Source organism: Glycine soja, chromosome 16, assembly GCF_004193775.1.
Source record: "Glycine soja cultivar W05 chromosome 16, ASM419377v2, whole genome shotgun sequence".
Lineage (NCBI taxonomy): Eukaryota > Viridiplantae > Streptophyta > Magnoliopsida > Fabales > Fabaceae > Glycine > Glycine soja.
In genome coordinates, this window is record NC_041017.1 from 4,380,223 (window position 1) to 4,405,607 (window position 25,385).

The following is a 25,385-nucleotide window of genomic DNA, read 5'->3' on the forward strand; positions in this document are numbered from 1 at the left end:
GTCACCACCACCAACAATACCACCTTTGCCACCACAATCACCATCAATGTTGCCGCAACCACCACCACCACCCCACCACCATTGCAACCAACACCATCGGTATTATTACAACCACTAATATCACCTTTATCACTGCCACCACGATCATCACTAATACCATCTCTGTCACTAACACCACTATTGATTGTCACTACAATCATCGTTGGTATCTCTATCGTCGACATTGTTATCATCATTGTCATCACTACCACACAAAAACACCCATAAAACTAATTTTAATATAATATGAAACTTTTGAAATTAATTTATTTAAAACTAATCATATTTTATAAACTAGATTAATTTTTTTAAAACTAAAATTAAATACTGATTGAGAAAAATAATACTCTATGTTTTGCTACATCATCGTTGCCAATAAATAACATTAATGTCTTGGTGACACATATATATATATACACACACTTTAACTAACATAGTAAAACTTTATTAACATTTATCATCTCTCTTTATCCCTCTCATGATATTACATGACTATCATACATATAATTCTCAATTCTCTCACTTTCCATAAAAAAAAAATACTATTATATATAGATTAGGCTAATTAAAATATAGTTATAGCAAACATTTTTTTTTTGTTTAAACCTTATGTATCTTCCATTGAAGGAAATTATGTTTGAGTCGAGTAAGATTATTATGGGTAACAAAATTATCGATCGAAATATTTAACTCAATTGCATACTCAGAACTGAAACTTGAGACCTCTGGTTAAGTTATAACAATCTTATTTCAATTGATTTATACATCCAATGGTAGAATAATGACTAATTAAAATTGAATTAGAACCCTGGTCTAATTATCTAATTTACACCTAATAAAATCAGAATATAATTTATGGTCTCGACGTTTCCTCTCAAACTTCATAGATATATCCTTCATTAGAATGTCATTCAACATCATTATGTTGTCTCCTTTTTCCGTATTATTTTTGTTGTGGCAACATTTTTCCCTTATAGCTTTGGAGTGTTGGCATATTAGTTATGAATAAGTTTAATTTTTTTAAAGTTAATTTGTGACTTATTTGACTATTTTAAATGCTTGTTTGATCAAATTAAACTCGTTGCTAAAAAAAATATTATGAAGAAATAATTTGGGTGCATTTTTTTAGATACCGTAGTGCTAATTTTCTATTCAAAATTGAAGTTTTACATTAATAACCAACGCCAACTCCTCTTCAAAAAAATAAAAAACCAACGCCAACTTCTAATGCTGATATTTATTGTGCGAATTATTAAGATGAAATTCTAAATTCAATTAGCTATGAACACTAGAAATACTTACAATAATAGACTTAAGTTTGGTCCCATTATAAAAGTGGACTCGTTTAGGCAAGGTCTTCTTGATGACCATGAAATATAACATGAAAAAAACTATTAAGGAGGGGAAAAGAGGTATCGATAATGGTAGAGTTTCAAAGTCACGGAAGCACGAGGTTTTCAATCACTATTGAGAATTGACCAAAACTAAATATGAAGTTTGTGGGAAAAAAAACACACTCATATATTTATTACTTAAAAATCACACAATCAAGAATAAGAGAATACATCATAAACAAAATAGAAAAAGATTACAAATTTATTTAACATGATTCGGATTTTCATTTCTATATTCACGATCTCCTCACAACAAGTTTTCTAGATAAGTTGCACGAGCAAACCTTCCCTTCACATGACTTCCATCTCTTTTCATATAATGTAAAATTTAAGCATCATATAAGTAAAGACAAGACTCATAAACATGAACCTTAAGGTTTTAAATTAAAGTGTGATGTTAAATTCTCTTATATTGTATGTTCATGGCCTATTAATATAAATTTTCTTAGTGTTTATCCCCTCAAATGTACAACAAGGATTATTACCTTATGATAAGAAAAAGTTGTGAAATAGAATATTATAAAAACTCAAGTCAATTTTCTCAAATTTCTAGTTATTTTTCCAATTTGTTCTTTAAAAATAGTGTTTGAGTCAGAAAAGTAAACAAAAAATAAACAAGTTGGTCAAATACACTCTTAGCGCCTTGGTGGCAAGTGCAAGTTAGTAGAAATACCAACCTCTCATCTTTTCATGAGCAAACTAACAATACAGAATGAGAAATATGAATACAGAACTTTAATATCCATTATTAGAAATTTTCATTTTCTAATATAAACTCCCCAAGACAGCGGATCAAAAAATAAATAACGGACCGAGACGATAGAAGTTTAAGAAATTAATAACACAATGCAGTAAACAGTACTTAAGCAAATTCAAAATAATATTAGAGAAAACAGAATCAAAATGGCATACAAACTGGATACGATACCTAAATTTTTCATTAACTGAGAAGTAATCGAACAAATAAAGGGGCATGACAAGTTAAACAAATATAAGTATTACTATTAAGAGTAAGACGATCAATCTGAGCCACTAAATATGACAAAGTACAACTACAAAATCGGATCCTAACCGAGTATAGTGTGCTTCTCTATCATACAAAACTTCAGCTAATTGGTATGAAGCTTCATATCAGTTTAATGAAACACCATGCGGGACAAACCAATTTTGTCCTCAAGAATTTTGAAGAATTTAATGCTATTTAAATAAGAATGAATTTAGACAATTGTCACAATAATCAATTGTATTTGTAGACTTTATTCTTGTCATCAATGTCTACATTGCAAAACCATTTCCAATGTATAGTTGTGCCAACGGTCAGCCATGTCAATAAGATTAATTACCAAGCAGTAAATTTCTTCACTCCAAATCCAAACTTTTTTTCATAGACTCATAAACCATGTAGGTGATGCTTGCTGACGGTACAACTTTGAGTAAGTTAGGAAATATTCCTTTGTAGAACCCCCTCAAACCTTCATGTTCAAGGGTTTTCCTGAATACATCAGCCATTCCCTTATATGAGCGTTGAGCCTGCATTCTGAAATCAACATGTCTTTCATTTTCTAATTTCCATAGAAAGCTGAAACCGTTTAAGTTACTAGATATTTAAGCAACAATCTAAAACACATTGCAACCAAAGCTTACCTTGTTCTAACCACCTGCAGCGGGTAAACACATGTTGCTCCAAGAGTTCCAGATACAGTTCCACATCCTAATTGTACTAGAGGACCAGGTTCTACAGAAGGCCACAGAATTTAAATACAAAACTGAAGGCAATATCTGATATGGAACATTACATATGAATAAGTTTTTTGTTTTACCTCCATCATGAAGAATATACTGCTTGGACATATCCTTCAAGGTTTCATATGCAGCAAGATCTATGCCGGCATAAGGGATAATCCCAAGAAGAGAAGGAATCAATCCCCTATAAAATGCCCGGGGTCCTTCCTGAACCCATATATCTTTTGAAAGGGTTCCAAGACTAGGAATTCTTCCACTTTTACAAGCATGGGTTTGTAGTCTTGTTTTAACAAGATCCATGGGATATATTGCAGTTTGAGCTACAGCGCCAGCAATACCACCAGCTAGCAGCCGCCCCATAGCTCCAATATTAGCAGCCTTTGCCTCATCCCCTTTGGCTCTCGTAATGAAGCTCTTCAGCATCTCATAGCTATAAAATCTAATGGCACTCTCAGGGGCCACCTTAAGAACATTTAAGCCATTGCCTCGAAAAAATCCTAACAAACCACCCTTTTTCCAAATATCTTTAATTGCAGGCATTATATGAGATTGTGTTGTTTGGATTTGCAATACCACCTTTAGACGGTCAAGGGGTGCAGTTGCTGTGCGTGACGCTGCACCTGCTACTCCTCCTGCAATCAGATACCTGCTTGCATGAATGTGCTTACCAATACCTGCTGGAATAACAGTCTGTTCCCCTATATCAACCACACATATCCGCTCCAAATAATGGTAAATGTTCTCAATGGTTGCCTCATGAGGGTAAAGCAGCAGAAAATCCCTCCATTCTTCAAATGTTATAACACCATTATTATCCTTATCAACACGCTCAACAAAACGGGCGAGTTCTTCATCATCAATCTTAATTCCTACAATAGAGACTAGTTTGGCTTATTGAATGAAACAACCACCAAAGTACATTACAAGATCAAAATCACATAACAATAATACACTAAATAAATTAGAGTCCTGCAATCCAAATTCAACATTTTCAGTCAGATAGAAATCAAAGGGCTATATTGTGTATGCTGTCCATGTTTACTAAGGGCAGACGAAAACAAAACAGCAAAATTGTGTAATCGGTCAATCAAACAACAAGGGCATATGGAGTTAGAAGTAAAGTTTAAGTTAAAACTACCGTTCAAATAAACCTAACATCATGTAAATAAGGTTGTTAGGTAATTTTTACTTTCCTTTTCCATTCAACTTCTACAATGCAACCAACCAGATCCTTTACAGGTAAGCAAATCTTATAGTTAAATTGCTTTCGTTGGGAAGAAATATGCCAAAAAGTGCAAGTTCTCACCACTACGTGCATGTTTGAATAATGGTTACGTTGAACATAACTAGCTTTCATTCTAAAGCAACAAGGGACTTACTTTCTTGTCTTGGAAAGTGGGAAAACCCAATTGAACGTGGTTTCAATGGGGAACCAAACACACTCATATACATCAGCAAATGTAATCAGGACTTTTCTGAATTTTAACACAAATTTCCAAGAAGATGCACATAGCCTAGTATCAGAGTCTGGCAAGGAAATGTACACAACAGAATCACAGTCCAACCTCCAATTTTTCTTATGACTTGAGATGAACATTTGATGCCAGCTTGCACCACTATTTTAACCAGTTAAACAATGGCAAGCACATCTTTTTTTTTTTTCAAGTTAGGGACCACTTAATACACTATTAGATTTCTGTTTTTTTTTAAAAAAAAAAAAACAAGTGAAGTACTAAATAATTTATCCTTATTTAATATAATGAACGTTTTTCTTTTCATTAAATACCGTGTGCCCGGTTGAAATCTGCTTTCCTTTTATTAAATTTGTAATTCACTATCCTGACCAACCCAAATTAGATGCAAGTTAGAACTTAAGTTCGGATCTAACTCAAACCCTAAAACTAGCTCTTGAGGAGAGAGTTGAGTTGTCCTCCACTTATATACACTATTTTGGCCATATTATTAACCAATAAACTAATTAATAACAGATTGATAACAAGTAACAATAGATTCTTATATCATCTTAGAATTTTTGTTTGAATATAACTCAACTCCAAAAGATAACTCAACGGCAAGATGAGGTGAGATCACTTCAACTTATATATACTATTTTGACCATATGACTAGTCGACATGAGGTGATCTCAAACAACATTTTTTTACACACAAATTCTATCTCAAACTAACCTACCTAAACAAAACCAAAACACACAAACATCCACTGAATTTGCAAGAAAACAACGAACAATTCCGTTAAAACACAACAAGAGAGAGAACAAAACACATGCCTGCTCTCACAAGCGCCTCCCAAAGCTCCTCGGGCAAAATGCACCCATTATGCGCAACATCAATGGCCTGAAAAATGCGATAAAGCTCAAGTTCCTTGTCGTCCATATACTTCCTGAACTCCTGGAAATCCACTCTCCCATCCTTGTTGGCATCGCAAGCGTTCAACAAATCTTTGGCGTACTTATACTCTGACGGAATCTGAAGCGCCGAGAGACCCGCTTCAATGTGGGAGTAGTCCAAGAACCCGAGATTCTCTCTGTCGAAGAAATCGAAGAGGCTCCGAATCCGCACCTCACGTGTTTCCTTCGTCTCCTGCGACGCTAGCAGCACGTGATCCATCGTCGCCTTCTTCATCCCCATTGGAATGGAATAAAAACGCTTTCCCAATTCTGAAAACAAAACATGAAATAATGGAAATGAAAAGAGTAAAAAATAATACAGTAAGTGGTTTTGAATGCGGGTGAAGGAAATTGGATTTAACAGGGATCGAATGAATGGGAGAGCCTATAAGCGTGCGTGCGTGTGTGCTTTTACTTTTTGATTTTTCCGAGAAGGGTGGGGGGAATTCAACGGAACGCGAAAACGACAGTGGGAGGACGTAAACGACGGGAACATGAAGAGACTTTTTTGCCGTTTTGGGGAATTACGGTTCCATGGGGACGGAGATTGCTACTACCGGCGACGATGAGGGGGATCGCCGACGATGATGCCCGATACGCACGTCGTCATCACGCAAAAGAGACTTATGCTTCTTGTTGCCGAATAATAATAATAATAATAATAATAAATGATGTGATTGTGATGAATCGGACAGTGTGAGATGCAGAAAAGTTTCGAGTTTGGAAGGATTCTTTCTTTCTTCATTTTTTTTTCCTTTTTAAATTTTATTTTATTTTGCTTCTTGGTATTGGCTTTGGCACGTTCGGTGGTAACACGTGGTACACATGGCCTTTTGGGATTTTTACGGCCTAATATAATCATTTGTTTGTTTGGTTGGGAGATAAAGTTAATTCCTAGAAATAAATAAAAAATACTTTTTTTCCTTTTACTTTATCTTTGATTTAATTTCAATTATTTATTTTTTTATTTTCTTATATTCAACCAAAACTAACCTATAATATTAAGGAGAATGACGTGTAGGAAGCGGTAAATGATAAGTAATGAATCTTGGCATAGAGGTCGCGAATGTGAGCCAGTTTGGCATTCTCGTCTTCAAGACGTTTGTTGTCCTTCTCAAGACACTCGATAGATTTAGTCATTTGAGCAACCGATGATGAGTGGTTTATGAAATCCAAAACATGCTCAGAAAATTGTGTCATTTGCACCCAAGTTGTCTGATATAGCAAAAGTGTCTTGTGCTGCCTCTTTCATGGACTCATGCTCGTGAGGCTCCAAGGTTGCTAGATCAATTAGGAGCTGCTGTTCTACAGCAAAGGCCATTTGTCTTTGCCTTTGTGTCCTTGACATTAATTTTCTTTCACTGCTTGAAAGTTGGGTTTGTTGACTGAGACCAATAACATCAAGCTGGCTATGTTCACCACAAGGAACATTAGTAATACTTGATTGTTTTGGGACATCTATGGGATTAAAGGATGGGAAACCACCTGTAATGAAAGGGAGACAATGAGTTGAGTTTAAATAAGGCAAAATCAAACATATAAACACCTGTAATGAAAGGAAGTCATACTCACAACAGAAAATTGACTGAGGTGAAGGTGATTTCAAGTTTTGTGATAGACTGAATTGGCCACCTAACCAACCCAATGGACAAGAGCCTGTAAAAACATCAAGAGAATTTCATACAAGGCTTCTCAGAATTTCATATTTTTAAGAGGACATGTTTAGACTACTACTGTTACAGTTTATTTTGTGATCAAGAGGAAAGGTAGGGTATAAAACTTTACCCAATTAAAATTTCATATATCCAAAATAAAAATTGTAACTTGGGATGCCACTTAATTTCCACAACATGTCTAAAATAATGTCTTATCTATATGTACAATTGACCTGGGTACAAGGCTAAAAAGAATAAAACTACTTCAATAATGCAAAAAACATTGGAAAAGGTTTGATTGTAAAGAATAATGGGAAAAATAAAATAAAATCAAAAGGAGGTCACTTGAATTTGAAAAATGAGAATGACAACAACGCAAAATAAAGGAGAAGTGCAAGGAAGAAAATAAACACTACCAAATGATGGATCAGCACCAACATCAGCAAAAATGTGCCTTGGAAACACATGCTGTTGACCACCGATAGTTGAAAGTGTTGATTCTGATAGGCAAGATAATGGCGATGCTTTCTTCTCAATAGCATCACATTACACAGAATTAGTCAAGAGAGAAAAATATGGATCCAGAAAATCATCATAACCACATATTATGGAAAATCAAAGGGGATACCTCTAGTACTTCATCTTCACTCTGTGAAAGCTCAGCGTCGGGTACAACCATCGATGTTGGATCCTCAGAACTGTCCATGATTCTCATCTTTTTGGAATGATTTACTAGCAACTTACCATCCTCATCCAAATCTTGATCATTTTGGTCACCTTCCCCAAAACCATTAAGAGTTATTTTACAGCTTAAGCTTTGCTGCACAGGGCTTTTATTATTATGTAGCAGCTCATCCTCCCACACCTTGTAACCGCAAGATCCTTGGCCCTGTTTGATATTAAATTATTTAATTATCAGTATGAATAAATACATTGACCATGGAGGACCAAAATAAAATTCTACATAACAAGAAGTCAATAAAATCCAAGATAAACAAAAAAAAAAAACAATATTAAGTCACTTACACTATAATAAAGTAATCTGCTAAATACTCATCTATTCTGAACACATAAACATACAAGTCTGCTGCGCTTGCATTGGTGTATGCTGAAAGTAGAGGGGAATTTCTCGAAAGTGGAAAGAAAAGAGAGAGAAAAGTTCACTTCTAAAAACAAAGATTCAAATTTCAAATTTTTTTCTCCTTTCTCACTTTCTCTCCACCATACCCAACAGAGCTTAGGCATTTTCATGCTAAAAATACAATTTTTTTTCCTTAGAAAACCAACAACTCACAACACAGAAAGCAGTTAAAACTAGAGTAGAAATTAATAAGAAGCACACACGCGTTGTTGATTCCACACCAACAACAAGATTACTACTCAACCGAACAATGCTACCAATAATAATCATCCAACAACATGCCATTCCCAGGAAAAAAAAGCTCTTAAGTCAAGGTAAGCCTTTTAATCTCAACAGAACAGAACAAAAACAAGCATCATACCACAACCTGTTTAATATAGGGCAAACAAAATAGTATTTGTTCTGTGATGTTGCCTTCTCCCTTTTACACACTCCAGCACCACACTGACACTCAGGATACTTAAACGGCGGAGGCTGCAAAAAAACACTCTCAACATCGCGATCATCGCACCATTTAACAAAACCGTTATTACATCTTTCACCCTAATAAGTAATAACCAACCAAACAACCAAAAAAGACATGACAGTTAAAAAAAAAAACAAAACTTGATAATCAAGAAAGGAAGATTTTTTTAAAAAAAATGTTGGAAGTTGGAACTGTTTTACATACATACATTTTTTATGGGGCAAGCATAGTACTCCCTGCGGGGGTTTTTCTGACTCTTTGAGGTTCTCTTTCGCAACGGCCATGGCCACAGCGACACCATATGTTCTTGGAGTATTGGGAATCGTTGTTGAGGATTTGATGAGGGGACATTCCCAGTACCAGTGACCCTTCTGCTTGCACCTCAAGCACGTGCCGTTTTTCTTTCTTGCATTCAAGTCTTGTTGAGAGTAACGGGGATAAGTTTCTTGAGTGTTTTGGTTTTGTGTGAGTTGAGAACAGAGTGTGGATGAGAGGGGTGGTGGCAGAGGCGTGTTCGCCTCTGTTTCGCACTCTTTCATCGCATGATCCATGCGATTGGTAATGGCAAGTGTGGGGGTGGCACCAAAACGATGATCAAAGTGTGAAGATCAAGAAGAACAGAAAATACAAGAAGATGAAAATGTGAAGAAAGAGAGACAGAGAGAAGAAAGTTGTGTGGACCGAAGCCTAAGTTCTTGTTGTCGTTTGAGGTGTATATATAGACATGGTCGGGAGAAGGTCCAGAGTACTGAGGAAGCTATTTCAAAACTTGCAAGAGAAGTTGTCAATGATTTGGAAGGACAGAACCAAGACCAATGTCCACGTTGGCCACAATTATAGCATGTATCTTGTTGCATTCGTTCCTCAAGGTTTGGAGATTTGGAAGGACAGTACCAAGACCAATGTCCTTATTGGCCACAATTATATCATGTATCTTGTTGCATTCATTTCACAAGGTCTGGGGAACAGTTAGTGGGAATTTTAACTTGAGATGTTGAAGGTGATAAAGCCCAGAGAGCAATGGTTACGTCTGGTTCACACAATTCTTTCTTGCTTTTACTGGGTGGTAGAAAGAGATAAAAAAAAAAAAGACTTATTGATATGAAGAGTTCAGTAATCTAATCGGTGCAGTTATTTACAAGTACTGTAGAAGAGAGAAAATAAGGTGAGGCTTAGTCTGTGTGAGTGTTTATAACTTAACACTCAAATCAAATCAAAGGCCACCTAAAATGTCTCTCTGGGTGTAGAAGAGGTTCATACTAAAACTTATAAAATATATTCCTTTACCTTCGTTCTATTTGTTAGATACTAAAACATTCCATACAATGGAATATCTTTTATAAATTTGTAAGACTTTTCTCTTACCATTGGATGTTAATTTGTAAGATACTAAAACACTCCATCCAAAAAATTAAAAATGGTACCAGTTCATTTTTACTATAAGACTCAATTTGCAATCTCTTATGTTAATTTTTTTAGATTAAAACACTCCTACTTACATAAGAGAAAAGTTGTATTACAAATGTTTAAAAGAGAGAGAAGTTTTAGTAAAATGAAAATTTGAAAAAACAAAAAGATTTAGGATAAATTTATTATTATAAACTAAAACTAAATTAATTATTTTTTTAATCTTCATAAATATTTGTGTCTTAGTTAATCTTAAGGTTATCCACAAAAATAGCGAGTTATGCTACATTGGTCTTAACCCACATCACTGACCATTGTTGGATTAAAGAAGGGAGATACATTTTGCAAAGACAGGTAATAAAGAGGTTTAAATGAAGAACTAAAAGTCAATTATCTCACCAACCAGGCAACCACAGACTAGCTAGAAGGGTACGAGTATGAATCAATAAATATTGAAACAATGGATTTAAATTAGTACTACTATCTCTAAAAACTTACAATTAAGAAACAAAAGAGAGAGAGAGAGAGAGAGAGAGAGAGTGAATCGACAAGTGAACCTGCCCTGTCCACAATTTATACAGAATGAGTTAAACTTCACAAATTTCCTTTGACAATTGGTAGGTGGAAGTATTAAAGTAGCTAGGGGGATTTATATTTGCAGGTCTGGGAAATAAATGAAGAATTGCATGTTGTTTATGTTTATGGTAAACCATTAATACTTTTGCAAAGCTGTTGCTATTTCTGGGTATCACTATCAACCAATTAACCTTGAGTGTACTCCACAGTCACGGTTTTATTCAGCTCATGCATGGAAGCTGCTACATTTCCTCACCAACTTCATCAGGTGAAGCCATTCCACTTTTTCAAGATCATAACCACTCAAAATCTGCAGGATGGAAAACTAGTAAGCACACACACACACACACGCATTTCAATTTTTGAAACCCACATAATATGTGATGTAGCACTTGAATCCTACCTAGTTAGTAGTTAACCTTCTTTGGCTATATTCTGTGTCTGTCATGAAGTGTTTTATATATGCTTTTATCTCTTTTATCTTATGTCACGAGAGCATGCATACCTAGGTAACAATGCTTATCTATACATGCATGCAGACTAATTTATCTGTTTATGGACAATTTGAACCTTGGTAAACAGGCTCCCATTAGTTTGTTAGTTTTTGTTAACAGAGGGGATCAAACCCACGTCTTTGCCCCATTCCCTTTTTTCTTAATCACCTAACCAACCTTATATCTCCCTCATGGTCACCGTTTCGATCTATATAATGAGCCTTTATAGCTCAAGCCCAAGGTTTTAAAAAACGGTTTGCGACTATGATTTGGGCCGTAATATCAAGGTTTTTTAACTGTCCGCAACCGCAATTGGAATCACATTGGTCGTATCTGTCTGTAATTTGTTATGACATTAAGCAATGCGACGAAACCACAATGTGACTGTGACCGATATTTAAAACATTGTTCAAGACAAATTTAGTTCTGCCTACCTTACCTCATCCACTTGCTAGGTCTTAGGACCTCCTTTTAGTCAAAATAGTAGAGTAGTTTCATTTTCAAATTTAGAGTGATACAAAACTGTATAAAATTTATAGATGTTAGCTTAAATTAATGCAATATATATAACACCTTTCTGAGCTTTATCATACACATTTCTCTTCTGTGATTGACAGATGATCCCAAATAAGTTTGTGGAGAAATATGGAGAAGGCTTACCAAATGCTCTATTTCTTAAGACTCCAAATGGTACTGAGTGGAACTTCAATCTGGAAAAGCATGATGGTAAAATATGGTTTCAAAAGGGTTGGAAAGAATTTGCAGAGTATCACTCTCTAGCTCATGGCCATCTTTTGGTTTTCAGACGCCATGGAACTTCCCATTTTCAGGTACACATCTTTGATCTGAGTTCCTTAGAGATAGATTACCCTTCTAAAGGTACAGAAGGTAAAACGTCCCCCAATCATGAAGGAAATAAACAACCTCGAAATGAAGAAAATTTGGAATATCTTCAACCATATCAAGTGAGAAGTCATAAAAGTGTTAAAGTTGAGAACATGATGACATTGCCAGAGGAGGCTCAGCCACATACCGACACAAAGTTCAAAGGTATAAGATGTCAAGTGTCTTCAAGCATTTCATAAAAACTATGCAAGTTAACATAGATTATTAGCTTATGTTCTCCTTAATTTACTTTTTTCATTTGATATTTTTCCATGATGGCTGGCACCTCAAGTATGTATAGTAAACAATTTGGAAATCGCAAACACTTATTAGGTTTTAATTTTTAGCAGCCTAATCATGAAATGTCTGCCTTACACAGAGTGGCAATTTTGCAGAAAAATCAAAGGTTGTTGTTGCTAACCAAGTTACAGCTCTTGACCTAGCAAGTTCTTTCAAACCTTGTAATCCATTCTTCTTAGTTGTCATGCGTCCATCGTACATCCAATCTAATGGCGGTCCTCTGGTAAGCCGCAAAGAAAGATTCAGCTTGTTGTAGAACTTACATAGGTTGAAAAACAAAAATAACTGTTTCTCTTTTTCATGGCAGCCTTTACAGACAAAGTTTTGTAGGAGACACTTTGGTTTGCTCAATAACAGACATATCAACCTTCAGGTGTTAAATGGGAGAATTTGGCCTGCAAAGTATATGATCCAGAAAATGAAGAACAAAACAAATTTTAGACTAACAAGTGGATGGAAGACATTTGTCAAGGACAATAACTTGAAAGTTGGCAATGTTTGCACCTTTGAACTCATTGATGGAACTAAACTAACCTTACTGGTTCACATCTTCAGAGGGACAAATGGTTCAAATTGTTCAACATCTCAAGGTAGGATTGATATTTAATTTTCTTTCCAAAAAAATTCTTTATGTCTAATAAAACATATTCCTCTATCTTCTATTGAATATGGTCAAATTTGAACAGCTTGTCAAGAATAGAGAAAAGAAATGAAAACCATCAGTGCTACTAAAGAATCATCACCGAAGAGTTTCAGTTCTCTTGTATGAAACTAAACACTACTACCAAATATTGGGTATTTGTAGAGATTACCTGATGATCCCTGATGGCATATGCTCAAGTGTGGAGATAATTGGGGATTTTTTAAACGAGTTTATTCTCTTTCTTTAACCTGTGAAAAGTTAGAAGCTACTTATCAGTTATGAATTATTCTGTTGACATATTGCTTTAAAACTTGTCCAGGACAGAAATGTTGTTGCTAGGTATGAATTACCAATTTCTGCTTTGTATTCGTCTTTTAAAATATCCTGGAGGCCAACCTGATTGAATGAGAGAAGGCTAAAATAGAATGTTGTGGTCTCTTTTGCAATTTTGGTTAAAAGATTTAATTATAGTCTGCGCTTGTACATTGATTTTCATCTACAAATAACATGTTTGACAAAACTATGATTGAGTCGTGTTCGAACATTATTTAACAACTAGAGGACTAATTTTATAAAAAAATTAGAATAATTTTAAGCAATTAGAGTTTTAAAGGGACCGAGTCACACAATCTAGCTTTTAAGTTTGAAAGAGCAGAAAACAAGATGAATGAACAATAAAATGAGGTGGGATCCACACTTTTATTCTCTACTTTAATCAAAACTTTCATCTCAAATCACATTCATTTCATTTCTTTTGATTCAAACGAATGGACCCTTATTCAGCTCAACATCAACCATGGCTACCAAGTTTCCTCACCAATGTCAGGCCAAGCAAATCCATTTTTTCAAGATCATAACCGCTCAAAATCTCCATGAAGGAAAGCTAGTAAGCACACGTATTTCGATTTTTTACTCCCAAAAAAAGCATTGCACTTAAATCCTGCGGCCTTAAGCTATATTCTGTCCTCAAGTGTTTTATGTTTTCTTTCTTTAATCTAATGTCACTTTGTGTCCAGCTTAAACAAAATGAGACCCTTCACTAGAATAAACCGAGAGGGTAAATTTTGTATTGTCACTAAGATATCAGACAATGCAACGGATGTAGAAGTCCTCCAGCAAATGTTATTTATTTGTGTCATGCTTACTCTGTAACTTCACTCACTCAAACAAAATTTGCAAAACTTCATGAGCAGACATGTCTACTAAACTTTCTGGAAATTGCAAAAGTTAAGTAGGTTTCAAATTTTAGCAGCCTGAAAGATGATCTAGAAATGTCTGGCTTACATGGAGTGTTAAATTTGCAGGAAAATCAAAGGCTAAGGCTAACCAAGTTACAGCTCTTGACAGAGCAAGTTCTTTCAAACCATGCAATCCATTCTTCTTGGTTGTCATGCGTCATTCATACATCCATTCTAATGTGTTATGTAAAGGAAAAGTTATTCTACTTCTACTCCTATAGTTCAACATCTCAAGGTAGGAATGATGTTTACTTTTCTATTCAAAACAGTTCACATCTTTGGCATTTGTGGAGATTAATTACCTGATACCCGATGGCATTAACTCAAGTGTGGAGATAGTTGTGGAAATTTTAACGAGTTTATTCTCCTTCACTAAGAAGTTGTTGCTAGGTATTGACTTGTATTAATTAGGAAAGCTTGTTGGAAGTTCTAATTTCTAGTTACCACATGGGGTCAGGAGTCAAAATCACATAATATTGCAAATATGTACGGGAATAAAATCACAAGGGACAAAATTACTATGAATAAGTGTATCACAACGGTAGTGAGAAAAATGGACTTGCAGGATGCCCAAGTAATTCTGTCCCCATGCCAACTTACTAGCACAGAATAAGTGGGATTAAATTTCGAATTATCGCTTGAACTTTCCAATTATTAATTTGAAAAGTATAAATTGATTTTCATCTAGAATTAGAATGTTTGTCAAAACTATGACTAAGGTGTGTTTGAACATGATTGTATGTCCCCAATCATATTTTGAGTCAAGGTGAAAGTATGATTCACAAAATTTAATTTACTTAAAAATATTTTTTTTCTATTAAAAATTTATTTATAAAAAATCATTACTGTAACATTTTAAATTAAAATAAGTTTATTCATGTAACAAATTTTACATTAAAATAGTTCATTAGGGTTGGCCTAATAGGGTAAAGTTTGATTAATATGCATTAGAACATAAAAATAATATTTATTGTGTGGGTCTAGAAATTTTCTTAGAAGTATCTCGTGTTGATATGGTACTACCGACACTAATGAGTATCATCTTGGATGATTACTCGATCTCATGTTAAACAAATAAGCAACAAGTGTCACTTAATAGTAGAGACAAAATAATAATTTTAACTTTTGAGAGATAGATATCATAGAAAAAAAATGTAAATACTAAAATTAAAATCCACTCATTTTAGAAAAATGAAAAGCATATTTAAACTATTAAACATTATTCTTTTGTATCCATAAAATAAGTAGATTTGAATAAGCACGAGAAGCGGAAGGAATGGCACATGCACTACACATAAGATAAGATGCCAAACATGACGGTTTTTAAGAATTTGGGCATCTTGTGTCACTCAACACAGTATTTTTCTTAGAATAAATACTTTGTAAAGCATCTCAAAACAAAAGATTTTAGGAAATTACGTGTATCAAGCTGCCAATGTTAAAAGCAAAAGCCTACCAATAATATTTGATACAAACATGAGACGGTCCATGCACAATCCAGGGGAGGAAGAAGATAACACGTTTAAATTATACATTTTGCACAAAAACCCTACTGCATACCCTTGACTAATACTAAATAATTAAGCATTAACTTAGATATATTTTCTTATATTTTCTTATATACATTTTGCTGGAATTCTCGATTCAAAATTGGAGTTTTACTTCAGTAACTTAGTTGATCTTTATGGAAAACATTTATTTCACATATTTCCAAAAGGTAAAATTTACTAAAAGTATCTTAAAAATACATTTATGTTTAAGGAGCATTAACGTCACATTTTTTAACACACTCTTAACACATTGGTTAAAATTTATTAAAAACTACAAAAGATAAAATCGATAAAATTTTGTGATTTTCATCAACAGATAATTTTCTAATTCAAGTTTAACCTTCTCTAACGTTGTCTTCACTGCAGCTTTGCTTGTCTTTCTTCACTTTGTTTCCTTGCCTCTTCTGTTTGTTCAACTCTTTCCTTCAATGTAAAATGGGTCTCCAACATTCTTCTTTTCAGATCACCAAGACGAGTCTCTATCTTCAAGGTCTCCAACTCACAACATTTTAATTGATTTTGTTTTTCATCAAGCATGGTCTTGAGATCAGAGACCTGTTCACAAAGCAATTGCTTATGCTGGTTTGATGCTTCAAGTGAAGCTTCGGTCTTGACATACTCGTCTTGGAGTTGAGCAAATCTCATTTTGTTCTCCTCAAAGAGATTATTCTGCTCATCCATAGTAAGGGAATTTTCCTTGGACTTGTCTATTTCTGCAATTGATGATACAAAATTGATATAGTTCAAGACATGATCAGAAAATTCTTTATAGTCAACCCCCCTAAATATTTAATAAAGGAAACATGAAAGAAAGGACCATATTTCTGAAAAGAAAGAAAGAAAATAGTACAAATTACCAAATGAATCATCAGAGAAAATGCGCTTCTGAAACATAATTTGTCGAAGAGATAATGATAGAATTGCTTCTGCCTCAATAGTTTCCCATGAGACTGAGTTCATGAATTCTATATCATCAGCAGCAGACTCCAATTCTGAAAAACCATCACGTTTCACATTGGCAGCATTTTGTGTTGCACTAGCACCTTCAATGTTTGGATTCTCAGAACAGTCTGTGATTCTCATCCTTTTGATCTGTTCTTGCGAACCATCATTTTGGCTTTGGCATCCCTCCCAAAAATCATGTAGAGTTCTTTGCCTGCTTTGCTTTAAACGAGCAATGCTGTTGCTATTGCCATTGAGCAATTCATCCTCAGTCACACCGTACCCACAAGATCCATGAGCCTGTGTGACAATAATTAGATCCATCATCCATGATCCATAAAATTCCACATAACTGACAAAAGAAAATGATACTTGCTATATATACATCATGCAGCTCAAAGGCACCAACATGATCATTTTTTCATGTCCTGGTCAGAATATTTTATACATGAAGAGAATCGAAATGAGACTCGACTACTACTAACTCTTTAGTCTATAGTCTATACATTTTGCCCCCAAAACATCATTATAAAAATAATAATCATGAAAGGAAAAAAAAATGAGTGTTAATTAGAAGCATACCCTTTTGTAGGAAACTGTGGAATCTTGCTTGGGTGAGGGTGAGATGGGTTTAGTTTTGGGGGATTTGTAAGGACAGTAATAAGACCAATGTCCTCGTTGATCACATTTGTAACAGGTTTCTTGTTGCATTCGTTTCACGAGTTTTGGAGAGCAGCTAGCAGGAATTATAGGGGTATTTTGAGGACTCTGAACTCGAGATGTTGAAGAAGGTGAATTCCATAGAGACATGTTCACCCTCTTTCTTGCTCTTTGTTACTTCCCCAATGCAGAATGAAGGGTGGAAGAAAGAGAAAAAGAGACTTTAGTTTACGAAAAAGTGAAGATTCTTGTATAGTTGTATTAGTGTAGGAGATAGCACAAAACCAACAACATACGCCAAGATTCTTGTATTAGAAGTTTTTAAGAATAAATAAGTCTACTCTAAGACAAAAAGGATCATATATTCTAAAATTTGTTCAGCATCGTTTACTTACAATTCATTATATATAATAAATTTATTAATTTTTATGATAATTAAATTTACATTATCAAGTATATAACCATTAACGCATAATATAAGTACGACTCATATTACAATGTCATAAATCAAATTTCAAACGTGCATTATAAAATAGGAGACGTACGTAAGTTTTTGGTCCAATTATTTCAATTCAATTTGCTAGTCGTATAAACGAGTGTAGGCATTCCGATTCGGAATTCTTGTCTCCTAAGATTTCTGGAGCAGTGGAAAAGAGAAAATGCGTGGGGCAACGGGTGACTTTTGAAAAAGTTTCTTCTCTCTCTTCCATGATTTGTGTTTCACCTTCACAACGGCTGGGTAATTGTCAAAGAAAGCATGTCAATATTTTATGAAATTTTTGTAACCATGTCGTTAATTTTAATCATTGGAAATATATTATTTTTCAATTCTAACCTTGTCTTTTCGAAAGGCTTTTAGTTTTTGAGGATTTTTTTTGTCTCACCCTCAAAGTGAATTTTATTTTAAATTTAGATCTAATTACAAATTAAAGAACTTTTTTTTAGTCAATTAAAGAACTTTTATGATATTATCTATTTACACACAGTAATGTATGCATTTTATTTTTTATAATATTTATTTTTTTACCACCATAATTAAGATTTCTACCACTCCAATTTAATTGGTTTTTCCAATGGTTGTGAGATTATTCTTCAATTCAAGGCTTAAAAACACTTACGACTCTCTACCCCTTCCTAAGAATGCATTGTGAGAATTAAAATCAGATTTGTTTCCCTATAAATTTAACTGGTGCTAACACTCAGTCATATTAATTAACTAATTTCCTTAATAAATATAAATCAGTGAACTATGCATGTCTTATAATTAGGGACAAAAGAAGCACATGCACCACAATCAAAATATAAATAACTTATAACAGTTTCTCTTTTTAAATGAGGAGAATGTTATAAATAAATTTTTAAAAAATAGTCTAATTAAATTATCGTTTTTCTTTAATCATATTTTTATATTTTTTACTGAGACGTTAAAATTATTATTGCCAAAAATTTACTATAGAAGTACAATTACCAAAAAAAAAGTTTTAGTTAAATTCAAAAAAGAATTTACTACATCAATAATAAAACTATAATATTTTACTTACCAAACTATCCAAAGAAAAAAATGAAAATACAATTTTATTATAAATAAATAAATTATTTAATACAGAAAAATTAAATTATAATTAAGAATATAGTATTAAAACAAATTATTATTTTCTTGATTTTATAATATTATATTGTTTATTTAGTAGCAATTAATATGTTTTTTTTTTACATGCATTTAACTTATTTATAATATTTTTTCCATAGGTATTCCAAATAAGTTAAGTGTCTTAACGATTATATGCATGTTGTTAAAATATAGGACGACGAGTTCAAATTTTGCCATACAAATTATTTTAAATGTGTGTTTGTAAAATGTACAATAGAGGTTAAGGGATAAAGATAAATTTTTCTTATCTTGAAAACATAATATTGAGAGAATACGAAGGAAGATATGGGTAGCTATGTTGGTTGTGGCAAGTGGCAACGGACTCAACGGGAGAATATATTTTTTGAAATTTACAGTCCTTCTATATATCTGAAGCAGAATTTATAGCCCTTTTATTATAATAAGTATTAAAATAAATATATTTAAAAATTTACATATTAATATTAATGAAAGAAATTACTTTTTTATAAAAAATAATTTTGCATATTAATTAAAATAATAATATATTTATACTATAATTTCTCCGTCTACATACTTGTGTAGAAAAAACTCAAAGTGGAATACTAGCTATAGAGATAAGTTAGTCACAAGGGAGTATGCCAACTTTGGCTATAAAGATCACTAAAAAACTTCTCAAACTCATTCTTTTATTATTTTTTTTTATTTTTTTTTTATAATGTAATCAATCATATATCTCCTTCACACTCACTTAATCCCTCAAACCTCGCTAGCCTTCGGCAGTGCTACTAGATGATTGAAGGCTCACACTTCAACAATTGCTTCATAATCCATAGGTCTTTTTTTTCTTATTATACCATTCATTGAATACATATTTTCTCCTTTATTTATAACAAAACTGTTTAAGTAAATTTATTCAAATTGGTGGCATATAATCTATTATACTTTTTGTATAATTGATTATATGCCACTTTCAAAGCAATTCTTTTAACAGTAGCCGAAAAAGATTTAAAAAAAAGTGTGTGATGCATGATGGAAATGGGGCTGCTAACGAGAGGATCAGCTTGATGCACAACAACAAGAAGAAAGCAAAAGAAAGAAAGAAAAAAGGAAGAAGGGCTACTTTTGTTAATTTGAGCAAAGAGTGTATCCCTCTCCTTTTTTAATACTTTCGTCTTTCTTTTTTATAATGTCAATGATCTTTAATGGACCATGATGTTATATGCTTGGATATATTATATTATACATCAAGTTACGAGCAATTTTACAGAAATGTCCTCTGTTTGTTTACACAATTATCCCTGTTTGACTTGTTTCAGTAATTGTTGTTAACAAGATCTAATTGTGATTTAGATGGGTGTGTCGTTGTTGGGTGCCATCGCAACATGAGTCTTTGGTCGTTGGTGGTTGGCATTGTTGGTCATTGGTAAGTTGTGGTGGAGTGTGTTTCCCATGCACCGTGCGGAACAATGTGTTTGGAATGTTGGCGTTTACGATGTCTTCATTGGTGAAGAAGGTGTTGGTAGATAATATGTTCATCCGTTAAGGGGTTTTGATTGAATGTAAGAGGTTACAAAAGGAAAGATGAGCCATTGTTTGCTGGGTTGAAGCATTATTGGGTGGGGTATCCCTGTTGAGCGTGACCAAAAATACCCTTCAGCCACCTCGAAGGGGACCTGTTTACACCCGCTCTATAACAACAGTTAGGATGTTGGACATCGCGTAAACTGATACTGAGAGAGACAAGAGCCAACATGAGCCTTTTTTTAGTGAGAGAGAAACTTGTTCGGCTTGGAGAAGTTTGGGCCTTGGCCTTGTTTTAGACACATTTTGGAGAAAATTTGTAATTTTAATGGGGAAACATAAATGGATGGTTTGTAGTTAATTTAAAATATTCTAGTAATTAAAAGTTTAATAAGATACTAAATATTTGAATTAATAAATATTTAGTTCATGTTAATAATAATTAAGTTTATTGTTACAAAAAATACGATAATAACTTTGTGGATGATTGCGTGTAATGATAAATAGATTGAAATGATAAAATTGATTGATATTATGAAACTGAAATATGACCTAGTGTTAAAAAATTTATGCTATATGGTTTTTTTTTGTCTTTTACTACATGTGTAAGGTTAAAATTAATATGTGGAAGGTTAAAATGAATTGGCTTAAGTTTATTAGGGATATTTTGCACACTACTTGTAATCCAAAAAATAATTTATAAAATGTTTGAATCATGAGAAAGTAATATGAACTTAGAACATCTTTAATGCTGGATTTTTAGGTGTTCTTGAATTCAAAATGTATTTTTCACAAAATCTACCACTAGACACATGTTTGGGGTCTTGAGTCGGGTTCTTGGGTTCAAGTTCTATTCTTCACAAAATATACCACTAGACAGAAGTTTAGAGTCTTAAGCTAGATTTTTTATTTTATTAAAATATAAATAGCAAAACGAGACGAAATAGCAAAAAAAATGCTCCATGAACAATTATGACGCTAAACGCTCCAACAAATGATAACTTGTTTGTATCACAACTTTTCCATATTTGGAATCAAAATCAACTTCTAATTCCCTTAAACGAGAATAAGACAAACATATTTGATATTATTCAACAAATTTAGACAAACATATTTTTGGGTTCACGAATTTCCCAAGGTGACGGTGCAATGCTTCACAGTGGGAAGTTGTTCTTATACCTACAAAGAAACTACCTCTAATGTGCGATGTTGCCCACATGTTCATCTTATCATATAGCTCCTTCAACCAATTGTTTTCTTCCAAATTAAATTCGTTAACCATTGACACCTAGAATTGTTCAAATTGCTCAATATCAAAATCACCCAACATGCATCTCTTCAACTTTAGCATGAATGCATTAACATGTGCATGTGATGTTGCATTACACAATAAATGCCAAGCACATAATCTATGATGAGCATTACGAAAAACCCCCTTAATTGCATTTTTTATAGCTAAGTCACCATTTGTTATTATTGAGACAAGTAATTTCCCTTTCATAATATCCAGAAATTGCTCTAGCACCCAAACATATGTTTCTTCAGTCTCATTAGATACAAGACATGTAGCAAAGATAATTGTTTAATTATGGTGGTCAACACAAAAAAAAAATACACACAAGCAAAGATACTTGTTTTTCCTATATGTGGCATCAAAGGCCAATACATCACCGAAGACTTCAATGTTCAATTGACTTTTTCCATCACACCAAAACAAAATGTTGCAAGGGACCCCAGTATCAACAATATGTCTTACAAACATCAAATACTTTGCACCCATTTTTTTAAGATACTTCAAAATTGTGCTTGCATCAAATATATGTTCTCGTCTTTGCCATCCAATCTGATTGTGAATATCCTTCTTCCTATAATGTATCTTGTCATATCCACCAGAACTACAAGCAAAAACTTCAAGAATTTGTGGAGGTCGAACCCCAACACATCTAAATTGATCTATTTGGATAACATTTGAATCAGTCAACTTCATATGTGTTGGCAACATTACACATCATGATTCATCCAACAATTCACGACTGTGATCATCGGTCCATTTAGACACATACCATCTCCTGGCGAAGTAATCAATATGAACTCGAAACTTTGCCTTGCACTCACATCTAGTCTCATTTTTTTGTTCCCACTTTCGGTTTTCAATAGTCAAACCCCTATAATCTCTAACTCCTCCTCTAGAGCAAAGAAAGGTTTGCGACATTTTTTCACCTTTTCTGTTTCTAAGCACCTTGCTTTCACGCACAGAAAATTCATTTGTTCCACCATACCAGTAATAAAGCTAAGATACAATTGACAAATCAACAAAGTCATACATTTTGACATCCTTACTATAATTATTCATCAACTTAATGTTTATTGTATCCAACAAACTATTAATAACAATCTTATCACTACTTTGTCAAAGGCACCATCCATACAACATACATCCTCCATACCACCAATAACGTCCTCATCTTTTTCACCACTTCCATCAAATCCTACCTTATCCACAACCTACAAATTTTTAACATGTCACAAATAACACTCCATAATTAGCTAATTATGGAAAAAACATAAACCAATTTGTCCAAAACAAAGGTCTATTAGTTACACTGAAAGACATTTCCACACCTCTACTTAAACGACCATCACCAAACTCTTCTTTAGAGATATCCATTTCTAAAGAAAAATCCAAATCACAACCACACAAATTTTTCCATTTTCAACAGACAGATTCATAACCAAATTGCATATTTAGTCACACCATCTCACCAACTAATTATCATTCTCTTTTCAATTTTTTTTAATAAAAAGGCGAGGCAAGGGGACTAAGAGAATGGAAGGATCCAATGAAGGGGACCAAACCAAACTACCCAACTCTCGCAAAACAGATCATACATTTCTTTTCAATTTTTTGGGTTAACAATCTCTTTTCAATTAACCTAATCATACACCAGAAATTCATTCAATCAAACTTATAACTTAATATCAACAATAAATTCTAAAAAAACCTAAACCAGACTCAAATCTTCAAAAACAAACAATTAATCACACTTAAGCAATCTACTAAACATTATAATTTTCACGTGTTAAACAAACCTAAAAAAACATACTTGGACCTTAATAAGCCAAACAACCTCACTTTAGTAAAAGGGTCCACACATGAAGGACAAAAACCACGTTCTCGATCCAACTAGACAAACACGATTTCCTACCAGAGCTTGCTTATGGGGACCAGACCAAGCGAACTAAGGTATTGCCTAGGAATCCGACAATGTCAATGTCACCGGAGACAACATGAATCACCTACTCAATTGACCAACCCTATTGTCAGATGCAAACCCCAACAACAATATATTAACCTCCAAAGTCCACGAATGATACCTTTAAAATCAATTTGGGGATTTCATAGCTAAAATCGAGATACAATATGCAAACAGATAAAAGGATTCTATTTGGAAGTTACCCTATTAATCATCTTTTTTTTTTTATAAAAAGGCATCACTCAACTTCAATTTTAACATAAGGGTATTATAGTCATTGTATACTTTTTAAAATAAATAATTATAAAATAAAAATAGAAAGAAACCCATTATACCAAGTGTATCTTAGTGCTCCAAGAAAGACTACTTGACTTTGGGGACCACACTAAATCTCATCCTTTTTTTTCTCATTTTAGGAAGAAAGACTAACACGCTACACTTACCTACTTTTTTTTTAATCTTTCATACCATTTCATCTTTATAAAATACACATGATTTTCAACTTTGATCTCATATCACTATCAACTCTTATATTCTCTTAAACTAAACACTACCTATGAGTTAAGAAGACCAAAATCACTCCCACCGTTGCAATAGTAAAATAAAAGAGTGAACATAGTTTACACCACTATACACTATCATCTCCATTTCTTTAGACTTTGGTAGTGAGAAATGAAGATAAAACGGTGTGTGGGTGGGGGAATACAACTTTGGAGTCCAAAAATTAAATTTTGAAAGTATTTAAATTTCAACACTTCTAAAATTTTGTGCATGTATAAATGATTGATAAAATTGATTTTGAAGTAATGTGATTTATATTTGAATATTTTCATTATAAAATCAAAGTTATGAGTAAAACTTAATACAAAAGTTTGGATCCAATGCAAAAAATATTCAAAATTATTAAGTCAAAATCAATTTTGGATCTCTTTTCCAACATGAAACCAAACATGTAAAAATTTATCAAAATTAATTATGGATTCAAAATAATTTTTTTTAACATGAAATCAAATACACTTAATCTCAATTCACACACACAAAAAAACATACTTAATCTCTATAATGTATTAAGTTAAAATAGTTTTTTATCCTCTAATTTATTATTTAGATTCAAATTGAACCCAAGAAAACTAGATGATCAAACTGAATCTATAGAATAAATTAGAAGGCCAAAAAAACTAATTTAACCAATGTATTATTACTCACGTTAGTTCTAAACCCCTTTTTCTATTCACAAAATGTCATTCTCACATCATCATAATTTCGTTGAACAAAATCCACAACAAAATCATGATTCTGTTGTATAATGTACAACGTAATTATGTTTTTATTGCATATTTTTTGTTTCCCAAACATAACAAAACATCATGATTTTGTTGGTTTTTTTTTTACATCCTCCTTAATACACCAGAAACATGATTTCGTTATATTTTTCCCCAACACAATGAAATCATGATT

The 25,385-nt window shown here is 33.2% G+C and overlaps 3 protein-coding genes across 4 annotated transcripts; 1 reads left to right on the forward strand and 2 right to left on the reverse strand.

Annotated features, from left to right (window-relative positions):
- Positions 1-2,397: 2,397 nt before the first annotated feature.
- On the reverse strand, positions 2,398-8,898 carry LOC114389135 (calcium-binding mitochondrial carrier protein SCaMC-1-like). Of its 2 annotated transcripts, XM_028349738.1 has the most exons (9): positions 8,747-8,898; positions 7,867-8,127; positions 7,655-7,766; positions 7,156-7,239; positions 6,577-7,068; positions 5,464-5,853; positions 3,254-4,045; positions 3,078-3,168; positions 2,398-2,970 (listed from the first exon to the last, which is right to left on the reverse strand). In XM_028349738.1, the coding sequence occupies exons 6-9, from the start codon at positions 5,822-5,824 to the stop codon at positions 2,793-2,795; spliced, it is 1,422 nt and encodes a 473-aa protein (XP_028205539.1). In that variant the 5' UTR covers positions 5,825-5,853; positions 6,577-7,068; positions 7,156-7,239; positions 7,655-7,766; positions 7,867-8,127; positions 8,747-8,898; the 3' UTR covers positions 2,398-2,792. The 2 variants fall into 2 exon arrangements, with proteins under 2 accessions (XP_028205539.1, XP_028205538.1); XM_028349737.1 differs by lacking the exons at positions 6,577-7,068; positions 7,156-7,239; positions 7,655-7,766; positions 7,867-8,127; positions 8,747-8,898 and adding an exon at positions 5,999-6,467.
- Positions 8,899-10,796: 1,898 nt separating this feature from the next.
- Positions 10,797-13,596, forward strand: LOC114390407 (B3 domain-containing transcription factor VRN1-like). Its single transcript, XM_028351135.1, has 5 exons — positions 10,797-11,156; positions 11,940-12,372; positions 12,603-12,730; positions 12,815-13,097; positions 13,194-13,596. Exons 1-5 carry the CDS (start codon positions 11,061-11,063, stop codon positions 13,205-13,207), a joined length of 954 nt encoding a protein of 317 aa, XP_028206936.1. The 5' UTR covers positions 10,797-11,060; the 3' UTR covers positions 13,208-13,596.
- A 2,515-nt stretch (positions 13,597-16,111) lies between these two features.
- On the reverse strand, positions 16,112-17,814 carry LOC114389681. Its single transcript, XM_028350415.1, has 3 exons — positions 17,463-17,814; positions 16,796-17,180; positions 16,112-16,651 (listed from the first exon to the last, which is right to left on the reverse strand). The coding sequence occupies exons 1-3, from the start codon at positions 17,688-17,690 to the stop codon at positions 16,296-16,298; spliced, it is 969 nt and encodes a 322-aa protein (XP_028206216.1). The 5' UTR covers positions 17,691-17,814; the 3' UTR covers positions 16,112-16,295.
- Positions 17,815-25,385: the final 7,571 nt, after the last annotated feature.